The 12,036-nt window shown below is 39.4% G+C and overlaps 1 protein-coding gene across 4 annotated transcripts in view; it reads right to left on the reverse strand.

Moving 5' to 3' along the window:
- The window catches only part of FAM13B (family with sequence similarity 13 member B), a 51,244-nt gene that overhangs the window by 22,816 nt on the left and 16,392 nt on the right, over nucleotides 1-12,036 (reverse strand). For all 4 annotated transcript variants that reach the window (XM_005147237.4, XM_031047360.2, XM_031047357.2 and 1 more), the window contains exons 6-9: nucleotides 11,786-11,930; nucleotides 9,076-9,233; nucleotides 2,504-2,545; nucleotides 1,360-1,515 (exon numbers count right to left, since the gene is read on the reverse strand). In XM_005147237.4, the coding sequence (XP_005147294.2) occupies nucleotides 1,360-1,515; nucleotides 2,504-2,545; nucleotides 9,076-9,233; nucleotides 11,786-11,930 (501 nt within the window). The remainder of the gene's footprint in view (nucleotides 1-1,359; nucleotides 1,516-2,503; nucleotides 2,546-9,075; nucleotides 9,234-11,785; nucleotides 11,931-12,036) is intronic.

Raw genomic sequence — 12,036 nt, forward strand, 5'->3', positions numbered from 1 at the left:
CCAGATTAAAACTAACTTATATCGTATTTGTGTCCGTATATTCTACACATGCCACCATCCCCGTCATCAAACAATTCTCTAATTCATCACAAGCCTTTAACTTCCTTCTCCTCATCAAACAGTTCTGACTTGAAGTCCTTTTTCTTAATTTCAGCAATTATTTAAAGTTAGTTCTAAGAAATTTGCAGTGGATCACAACATTTTTCTCCATTTAACTGCGTATTTGACGTGTACACAGTCCACTGGCAGCACTGCTTGAGAGGACCCAGACGACCTCTTTCAAGAACACTATCATGGATCCTCTTTTACAGTTAATCCACAGTGGAATGATGATGAGCATGTGAAATAGTTGCTGTGCCAGAAGAGTATATTGGTTTCAACCAGCAGTGATGACACTTTTAGCCTCCACTGCTATGAAGTCAGCCAGCCTTTAAAGCACTCACGCTGTAACTGAAGGAACTCAGCTAGAACAGGGCTTTTGGGCAAGTAACCACTTACGTATAGATTACTTCACAGACATTAAATCTCTAACACTAAAACTCAGTTTTAATTTATTGGTACCAGCAATGATTATTACCTTTAAGATCAGCTGCTACCTTTAGTGTGACCTTTTGTCACAGATGAGACTTCTAAAACTAATGAAGATTGAGCAATTTAGAAAACAGCACTTGAGTCTCCAAATACTTCACGTGTTTCAGGCTCTAAACCAAGGAATTTAGGTACTGAAGTCCTACTTAAGTACACATTTTTGGAGTTGGGATATGAATCATTACTATTTTTAATAAAGCACCAAAATGTACCAGCTTCTCAGTGCTGCCATGGCAATCACTACACTGGTAACACAGCAAGATTTACAATAGAAAGAAAAGCTGATCAAATGAAGCTGAAACACACTGCAAACAGAGCTACAGTGCTCATTCTATCCATTTTTAGCTATTTCACTGACACTGCAGCCAGAGCAGTAAAATAGCTACGCTGATGTGGAAAGACAGGGTAAAGAAACTGAAACAGCATGTACAAGAGCTTTCATGTAGTAAATTATGTCATAAGTAACAGCAGTAATGTAAGAATGAAAGCACTTGAGTCAATTTAAGTACTTACATAGAATTCAGCACTGAAGCAGTTACAGTCGACTACATTTTTAGCTACAAGGTCAATTCAAAGTATTAGCTGCAAGGGCTGTTGGTTACTGACAACTCACAGAAGTTGATTTGGTTAAAGATGCAGAGATAAACTGATTCATAACAAAACTGTTGAACAGCAAAAGTCATAACTTCTTCTTTGGGTTGAGGTGGTTTGTTTCGGAAGAGTTAAGATATACAATCCTATAGAATCTGCTAAGATACAGCAAAATCTTACTGGTTGTTAGATCCTTCCTCATCCCCGCTGGGATTGTTTGCTTCATTGTTACAGCCCAGTCTGTGTTGCTGTATGTGTTTAAGATCATTATCTAAGCTGCTCTGCAGGTCGAAAAGGTGCTGTTCCACAGCTGCTCTGATTGTTCTCTCTAAAATGCTACAAGAAAAAAAGACATAGTTCATATTAAGAACTCTCCTTTCGTATTGATCAATACGCAGAAAGGCGGAGATAAACTTTATACACAAGAGGAATCTTTGATGACAAGTACTTCAAGGCAAGAAGAGACTCACTTTTCCAGAACGGCAGTAGAAATTACTGCACCTTTTATTTCATAGGATTTACATAAAGTATTATGAAATCTATTTAAGAGCAATTAACACATTCCAGTTACTTGTATTTTTTAACAACAAAGTTTTCTTAAAGCCTAATACATTAACATGCCAGTAAAATCCTGTGTCTGTAAGAGGTCAGAGTGAACCCTGGTGCAGGTACCACTTCAGCACAGCTGCCTGCAAGCCCTCCTGAACAGGGCTGTAATCTTAAAAGGCAAGAGCCACAAACAGCAGACACAATGAGCAAGTACCTGATGAAGCACACAGGACAGACCCAAAGATACATCAAGAAAAGTACTGCACTGTTTAAAAGCAGCAGACTGTTAAGTGTTTCTTAGCCAGATCATTCAAAATACACAATTAGGCCCATCAAAAATCCTCCTGTAAGAGTCTTAAACAATTTTATCCCATTTTTAGCTCTGGAATTGTGCACTTATTTTCCCCTCAACATTACTACACACAATTTCCACTGAACTGTACTCAATATTAATAGCTAGAAGTAATACTAAAATACAATGTGAATGCCATCAGATCTTTAAAAGTCAATCTATGATGTATCAAAGCATAAAACCAAAGTGGTTTAGAATCTAGATTCTACCACACTGTGCTCTCACCCTTCTGCAGTCAACAACAACAGACATTTTTACTGCATTAGTGTTAAATGCCGTAAGTGAAATACTTCATGCTAGAATATGTTCGTTCATAACTGTAACCAAACCTACTGCGTTTCCTTCTCTTGAAAGCAGACATATCTTCTATGCACATTCCAGTAACAGCACAACTCAAACATTTCATATTTTCATTGTACTTACTCTGCAGAGGCTGGCAAGATACTTATGGGAGAGATGTGAGCACTGCAACAAAGAAAAGGAAGTTAATGCAATGCAAAAACTTATCACACTAAATAAAAGTCTTGAAGTCAACAGGACACAACTTAAATCTTTAAAGCCTGCATGTAATGCAGCTAACAAAATAAATACGTAAACAAAACACTGATTTGCACTCCTTTTACTGTTTAGATGAAGGAATCTTAAAGAATGCCATCATAAGACAGAAAGTTGCAGGAGCAGCAAAGCAGATTTGTCTCTCTCAGTACATTATGAAGCTACAAGCTCTCAGAAGTAGTCTTTCCCATGGGAAATACTAATCACTTAGTCTCCAAAGATTTCCTGACACCTTGCTTAAGAATGCAGATTTTAACCTTGCTGCCTAAAGCACATTCCACATCACTCTGCTTTCTTCCACAGTTGCAATCTGTAAGAGCTGCTTCCCTGCCTGTCAGACTGTTGCCCCATTTTGTTCTGCACCATTCAACAGATGTGCAGCGCTCTCCAAGGACAGCTACAGCATTTCAAGTACCTTCCAGAGGCTGTAAGGCAGGAGACAGCTGTTTGGAGAACATCTGGAAAGCCACTTCAGCCTAGCCTATCAAACTCCTGGGGGTGGTGGTGATCAGTGTAACTAACACAGGTTAACTCATGGGTATGTGGTCCCTCTACAGTCTTAAATCAATATGATCAGAATTCTCTAATTATAAACAAAATACTTAACTTTTAGACAAAGTGATGATAAATATGCTAAAAACAAAATAAAGAAAACCTTACTGTGAGCAGCTGTGAAGTGCAACTTACATATGCCATTCAGAACAAAAGAAATACTAACTTCATTTCAACTGGCAGGTAGGGAGGAAAGCTTTTGCTTCCTATTACATATAACTAAGTTCAAAAAGCTGAAGCTCAACATTTTAGCCCTCCAGTTACCATGCAACAACACTGCTAGCACCCACAGTTGGTTTTGAATCTTATTTCCATGAATGCATAAAGTAAACTCTGAATACAAAGTTGCTTCCCACTGCACTGGAGCTTAATAGGTACTCTGCCTCTGCCAGATACTCTGATCCCAGCCTGCCTTGCACTAAACCACAGAGATGGTCTCCCTCCTTACCCAAGAATAGTTTTAATGCAGCAAGGAGTATCTTGGTCAGACTTCATCAAGTTTAATAGTAGTTCTACCACCAGAGAGGTAAGATAAGTACACCACCTCAAGCAGACTGGTTTTCTCTTCCTCTCAGCAGAGCAAACACAAACAATAAAGCATTTCCATTGAAACACTTGCTGACAGGAAAGTGGTTAAAGCATTTCTTTAAAAATAGTGATGTTCTTTTGTCTTAGATAACTTGTCCTGGGACACAACACAGCACAGAATGCAAACCCCACCATGGAACAACTGCACAAGCAGGTGTCCATACAAGCTTTTCTTAACGGAAACCTGAATTTGAATCAAGCTCATTTTGATGGGTGTGTTTGCCTTGGTGGAAAACCAAAGCAGATCCAGATCCAAACACTCTGACAGAACAGGCAGCTCTAAACTACCATTTCAAACCTGAAAGTGCTGCATAGCTTTGCAAAATTAAAACACCTGATACAGAAGGCAGATCTTGCAGCCACTGATTTCAAAGCTGCTGGATCAAACATCTGAGAGTGAACACAATGGCACTTTGGTTGTTTCCTTTCAAACTAAGGAATAGCAAGAAAAGAATTACAACTTAATATATCTACATTTCATTGGTATTTCTGTGCACAGAAGTTCAGCACAGCCTTACTGCTGGTAGTAGCAGGAACTGGAATCATCTCTGATAAACACATTCTGATTTGACCACTCTTGAAATCACAAAAATGAAGACATGAAGCTGTGAGCAAGTTCAGCTTCACGAACAAGAGAAGAGCGGAACATGAGCAAAAAATATCAGTGAATAAAACAGATTTCAAACCACAGCCCCTATCTCAGTGTTTTCAGGAAGTTCTACATTATAAAAGGTATGCTCACATTCTAAAAGTACTAATACACAATCGTATACACTGGAATCAACTTGCTATTAACACACAGTTACTCCTAGGACAAGGGGGGGGGGTGTAGAAGGCAATCATAGCACAGAACACTGCACTCCAGTTGTAAAAGAGAGCAATAGAAGTAATTCAGTCAAGGGCACAAGTACAAACACTATTTATAGGAAACTGATGATCTGGAATCCTTTTATTCTGCCACTTCAGACAATGAGGAACTGTGTCAAGAACGGGGAGAATCAAGCTCCTCTCCAAAGAACCACAGAGATTTCAGACATGGTTCACAACACAATTTTCCATCTTACTGTGTAACCTTCAGCCCCCAGCACAGGATCATTCCCCCAGTGCTCCCATTAAACACCTTTAGATACATTAGAGGTACTCAGCAGAAGATCTGCATAAATCAGCAGTATTGCAAAGCCTTTACAATCCTCTTAGTACATACAGGATATCTTCAACTCAGCCCTTCAGCAATTAAGTGCTTTTTGAAAGAAATGTGTCAATGGCTCTTAAGTGAAAATACAACCCAACTTCCCCACTGTGCTACTACAGCTCAAGAATACTTTATAAAAGCTGTAAATTATACTGCTACACAGAGCCACTACACGCAGCATGACACAGCAAGACACACAAAGGTAAACAGCTTGGTTTCATAATGCTAACCCAGTCCTGAGAAGCCCTCTTGCACTGTCTCCCTATCCATAGAAAGTTCCGGTGAAAACACACCTGAGATAGAAAAATACATTAACCAGAGAGAAACCAGTTCAAACTTTTTCTTAGTAATTCACAGTTTGTTATTTCTCATTAAAAATACCAGCTGTGACTATTTCATTTCATGCTACCTCCAAAACGCATTTAAACTCACGTAATTTTCAAGTTAAAAAAAGTCTTACTTGCAATCAAAGCAACGTTTCCCTTTATTTACCTGTGAAGCAGAACTTTACAGGCCATTCTGATGATTTTTGCTATCCCAAACGAGCACTTCATGTAAAACTGCTTCATTTGGAAAGCAGCAAAGCGTGGTGCCGGCTGCTGGCTGTGCATGCTGCTCACCCGGCTTCAATAGCTGCTTGTCAGGCACCACTTCTGGAGTGCTGCACTAAACCCTGCAGTCTAACTAGAAATAGACTGCAACATGAGGTCACTCCTGACAATAAGCTGCCCAATCAACACTTAAAAGCTTCCCCAACATGCTGTTGACAGATTATCTAGGTAGGGATGAGTATTGGGACAGTAAAGAGATCATTAGATGAAAACAATAACCTATTTTCTAGCCATTCAGGCAGTTGTAACGTTTGGTCAGCTTTACTATAGATGCATTTTGTCTCGCTTTGTTGCTGTTTATTGTTAATGTCTCTCTCTCACTGATCTAAAGCGAAATAAAAAGCATTAACAAGTATCACACAAGCAGCAAGGATGTGACTCTTATAATTGCATTTAATACAGGTCAACTTGTTTACAGAACTTGCAACTTGTCATATCTCATATTTTTACACATTATCATTTTGAAATGCCCAAAGAATGTCTCAAGAGTATTTCCTTCAGGCTCCTGGCTGGCAATATTTAAGATGAACTGCAAAGAGTAAAGCAAATGCTGTTTGGCAAAGTGCAGTGATTAAATATTTGGAATAATCATAGGGAAGGATTCTAAAGTGATTATTTCAAGAGCCCGTCTTGACAGTCAGCTGCAGTGCTGAGTCAGAGATTACTCCCTCCCAAAGTCAGGACAGAACAACCAGGAGAGCCTAGGGAAAAGGCTTCGGAGAACAGAATACAGTGTTTCCTTTACATGCACAATGTCAACTCCCAAACACTCCCCTCTGGGGTAATGGGCTGAGAGAGCACTCAACAGGTTTATTTTAAATACCTCTTTCAAGCAGTCTCTAAATCAAACTGTATTAGTGACTCCCCACATTCGCACCCGGTTTCTCTCAAACTCAAATTAACACCAGGCAGTGCGTGAAGGTCAGGTGCTTCAGCAAGAACAAGCAACACAAGAAAAAAGCTAGTGAGTAAAGTTATAAGGAAGTTATAGTCTAAATAACTAGAAGGAAGGTCTATACCACACTGTACGGATCAAGAAAACCAATCTTTAACATGCAGAACATGCAACCTCAGTACTCTTTTCCTTCTCTCCACAAAGAGACTAAAATATACAGATAGTCCATCCCCCAGATGTGACAGGAGCAAAGAAGTCACAAAACTACAGGCTAAGAAACTACATGAATCATGTTTGAGATCTGCTCCTCTTCCTTCTTCCTTTATAAGCTGCTGCAGGCCCTATATGTCAAGACAAACAGCCCCATAAAGCTGCGTCAACATTTGCTTTTTTTCTTACATTTTGTATAAAATAAAACAAAGAAAGGCCATTAAATACATATTATGCAAGCCTTTAAGTTTGGAAACACATTTATGGTGGTTAAAGGTTTAATAAAGCACACTGTCTCACTCTGTATTTTCTCGTTTCATGCTTCCTGCAGTTGTTCTGATTTTACAGTCACAACTCTTCTTCTGCAGGATTCCTTGTTATCCTTCCCCACAAAAATTATGGAAAACGCCAACCATAATTAAAGTCTATTAATGTTTAATTAACCCAAAACATTGAGGAAAGATGTTTTTCTCTTCAGGCTATCAAAATTAAACTCTCAAACATGTTGCGATTGTCACTATTGCTGTGCTTCTACATTCCACAGGCAACTAAATACCTGTGAATACCTGCAAACAGCTAAACTGCTTTACAACTGTAATGGTAGAAATTCCAATTACAGCAACTTGTTTTCCATTTAACTCAAACCAAGATTAAACACCTGCATTACTGACAAGGATAATTATTAAAATAGAATTTCAATTACAGAACAAAAATGTTTTTCATTATTTTCTATTTTACAAGTTCCTGCAATGAAGCAGAAGAAGTGTGCAGCCGAGCACCTCAACAGAACCCAATATGCACATTCTTGAGACTACTGAGTCTTAGGCAGAACCTTATTTGTGATATTCCTTGCATCTCTTCTGCTTTCAGTCACGCTTTTAATATAGATTCTTCCTCATCCCTCCCCACAAGTTCTTACATGCAGTACCCATAGAAAACACATGCTGCAAAGGAGAAAAGGTAAAATTCACTCTCTGTAAAATGCAAGCTCTAAGAACAAGTAAAGCAGACTTCAAAATAAAACCTTGCTTTCTTCAAGCAAGTACAATATACACCTGTGTATTACAAATGCACACAAATAAGCTCTCAGAAGGAAGCACAGTTTTAAGTATATGCATCTCCTATATGAAGACTGGTCTTAATTAAAAGCTGACTCCCACTCCAATGTTCTATCCCACTTTGCAGCTCCTAAACCTCCTCCCACCTCCAACCCAGCAGAGACTATCTGAACAGATCTCTCTACAGAATCTGGCCCTCCAGCTTCTGCAGCTGTGATACCCGTTTGGACAACATGAGACCTTGGCTTTCTGTGTATTTTTCTAATAACCTTTTCTAGAAGGCCGTTAACAAATTAAACCTCAACCGGTGCATAGGTGTCAGTTATGTCACTCCTATACTGATATAACAAACATCAGCCTCCGAGATAAATTTAGTTAGCAGAGTTTAAATTAGCTGAAGATCGATCTCGAGATGTTTTACAAGTCCATGAACAAGTCAACTGTCACAAAACAGGGAACCCAGAGTCTTCATTTCAGCTCATATTAAAGTGACTTTCTGGACCCTCAATTCAACAACCTATTCTGTAAAGTCCCATATATAACCTTACAAACACCATCTCTAACGTGCTCAAGATTTTCTCCACATTGCTCCTACCAAAGGCCTTTCTAGAACCTCTAAATACCAACCTAAAAATCATTAGTGGTCAACATTACCCCACTTGCTCTCCCACTCTCCTTTTGGTTATATGCAGTTCTCTCATCATCCCCAGTGTTTTCTCTGTCTAGCATGTTTTCAGGAAGTAATCACATCTATAGACTCTTCATTACAATTGCTGAATGCAATATATTCCCCTGTATGCTAGTGAAATCAAAAAGTACTTTCCCCATTTAACACCCAACCAAACTGGGCATAATAGACATCTGGATAAACAAATTCTCACAGGTTTAGACAATAAGAAGGGTTGCACAAGGACACCTCTGCTGACCAGCACATGACAAGAAATAGCCCCAGGACTTCCCACTGAAAAGGAATGGTGGAAAGACTGTTCCAAATGGGTCTACATCTAAAACCATTCACATTCTTTTTATATTTCTCCTATAAAATTCATTGTCCAAATACAGCTTTCAGTTTCACTACAATATGCCCTTTTCCCCTTTCTCTGCATAAATCACATTGTTAATCCCCTCTGTGTTCTACAGGCATTCCTCTGCTGAATTTGGGAACAGTTATTTTTGTATTGTACTACTTATTTCTGTATTTTACTACAATAACTGCACCTACTTATAAAGCTTCAGCTTGTAGACACACTACTCAAAAGCCTGACAGCTTCTCTCAGATAGAAGAGAGGATATTTTAGACTCTAAACCCAAACTCTAAAGCAGGAACAGGTTACCTTGTTGATGCTGTAACACTCCTGGAATCTGAGAGACTCCCTGTCATATCTAGATGCACTACAGCCGGCCTTTCAACAGGTTTCTCTGTGCCATCTTCTGGAAGTTCTTCAGACTGCTCAAGCTTTACATCTTCCTCCTCTTCCAAGAGATCATTGATCTAAAAAGGATTTAATCACAGTTACTGGTTGGAAAAGTTCTTTAAAGAGGTCCAAGGAATTAAAAGAGCATGAGAGGTCTAAACACAATGTACATGTAAGAGGTGAACATTTTTCTGTTTTAGAAAGAGGCAGACACACTGGACTTGCTTTCATGTTAAACCGTATATTCCACATCACTAAAAAGCTACAGAACTCTTTTGAAACACTGGACAAAAGCTAAAGAGAAGCACCTCTAATGCAGTAAATGAACACAAGCAGAGTCAAGACAAAAATATCCCAGCCATGCTGAAGTCATGAGGCACAGAGCCTTTCTTCCTTTATATATGAAACAGAGACAGTCAATTCTCCTCTATTCCATAGGAAGCCTTAATCCTACATGAAAAGCATTTTCAAATGCTTTCTGGAAAGCAATATATAAGTCTAAGAATCCAAACTTTAAGGTATCAAATGAATATTTCTGAAGGCAAATGTAAGAGTATTGAGAAGCTTCCCCAAATCCTCATCTATTTTTGTTTCCTCATTTCCAAACACAGATGTGTTTACTGAAGCAGTGAGATAAAGGCACTTTAAAAGTAAAACAATATAGCCACTGACACCTCAATACAGCACCTTCCCTTTTTACAAAGCAACTATGTTAAGACCATAGAAAGGTAAACACAAAGTTACTCTGTTTGATTGAAAAGCCCCTGTAATTAATTACTGATCTCCCAAACTTGCAAACCCAAACATTAAAGCAGCAGCAGCCTCAAGAATATATGCTTTATATCACATTCTGCATGAGTATAAAAGAAACCCACTGAATTAAGAAAAACTGAAACTTTACACAGAAGGCAGAGAGGAGCTGTTTATTTTTCAAAGGGGTGTAATATGTTACATGGAAATACATTCAGGTCAAGAAACACACTTATCCCTGACTTTCCCCTGTAATTGCAAGAGGATGTGGCAGTGACCACAGGCAAGCCCAGCCGCACACAGTGGGGCTGCACTCAGTGGGGACAGGGCCTTGCTGCACCCCACACACTGGTCTGGAGGGAGCAGGACCCAGCAGCAGTGCACTGTTGACATCTGGTGGAGACAGCACGGAATTAAAATGACACCCACTCGGAAAAAAAACAAAGCCAAAACCACACACCAAAGAGGCTGCTATGGTTGGGAAACCCTTTTGCTAACCCACAGACAAGTCAGTAACTTCAAAGCATGAGAGTAGACTATCCTTTAAAGAGCAGTCATGCCAGCCTCAGGTGACAGCCCTCAACCTGGCTGTAGAAGATACAGCCCAGCTTTATTCAACAGCTTCCTGCTCACAGCAGGGCTGGATCAGTTCTCAGTGCTAGACACGTTCCTGCAAAGAGCTGCAGACAGCAAACACTGCAAAGCTGCAGCACTTTGCTATAGGAGCAAGCAGAGCAGAAGCTGCTCAATCCAGAACATGCTGCCCACGCTCAGCAGAGCTGCCCAGTGGGTGAGAAAGGTGTCTCCTGCAGTCAGGAGGAAGCAATCAGCTGCCCCAGGACTTGCCTTACCTGTCTTGCTAGAGGAGGGGTTCATGGCACAGTGAGGCTTTAAAAACCTCAGTGTTTCTCATTACCTTCCTTAGCAACTGCTGTTACTTACCCCTTTTTCCTCCTCAAAGAAAATATATCACTTCTTAAGCCAACTGAATATGAGAAAATTCGTAGTTTATAGCTTTCTGTATTTCCAAGGAAGGGTTTGAGCCAGGATTTTGTTAATAAATCCACGAACCTGGCTTTGATAATACAAAAGTGTTTCTTCCATCATTATCACTTATACACCATGACTTGCTAGAATTTAAAACATCTGCAAACATAAGAATACTACATCTCCATTTCCCTTAACATCTCTCCATCTCTGTATTTATATAGATATTTACATATATCCCAGCATGACATGGTATTTTACTGCACAGAGTTAAATTTGTTGTGAGGAAAGGCAGAAGAGTGACACTGGATACCACCAATCACATGGAGAGGTGATTCTGACAAGCCTGGCAGCTGAATACTGGGACCCAGAAGATTTCTGTTCTACTCAACTTCTTTTCTCCAATTTCAACACTCTTCCCCATTAATATCAAGAATTTGTTTTGAAGTCTTAGAATCAAAAACACCATTCAAGAAGTTCTGGCATTGGGAAACACCACTGATAATATCATCAAGTGGAGCGCGAGACCCTGCATGTTCCTCTGAGACACACCTGGATGTATTATTGACCAAGACGGACAATAGCATGGCTCTGCATTCACCTGAAACACAGTTCTTCAGTTCTAAAAAGGTAACTCAAAAGCTGTACTATTTATGTAGCATATTTGTGTTGGGTAGGATATCACTGTTGGTTCAGTGCCAGTGTATGTTTCTCCAGAGCACAGCTATACAATTCCACAAGCATGCCTATGTTTGGTAAACTCATACAGAAATGTCACATATTATCAGTTTGCAAGAAACAGAAAGGTTATGATTCAACCTATCTTTCCTAATCATAAATGTGTACAACAGATACTGAAGTGATAACATCTTGCCATTTAAAATATTCTTACCTGCTCAGTTATGGAGCTTAAATCATTGGTGGATGAAAAATCTTCCTCTTCATTTTCAAAGAATTCATAGTAGTTCTCCAGCAGCCCCGCCATTATTCTGCTCACCAGCTCTTGTTCTTTCAGATCCTCCACATCTGTGTAAATGCTGAAGATTTCAACACTGGTTAATTTAGAGATATGAATTCAACTGTTTCCCTAAAGACTCCTGTGACTGATTTCTATGACTAAAGGCTGCACTTCACACCATTATC

Source organism: Melopsittacus undulatus, chromosome 10, assembly GCF_012275295.1.
Source record: "Melopsittacus undulatus isolate bMelUnd1 chromosome 10, bMelUnd1.mat.Z, whole genome shotgun sequence".
Classification (NCBI taxonomy): Eukaryota; Metazoa; Chordata; class Aves; order Psittaciformes; family Psittaculidae; genus Melopsittacus; species Melopsittacus undulatus.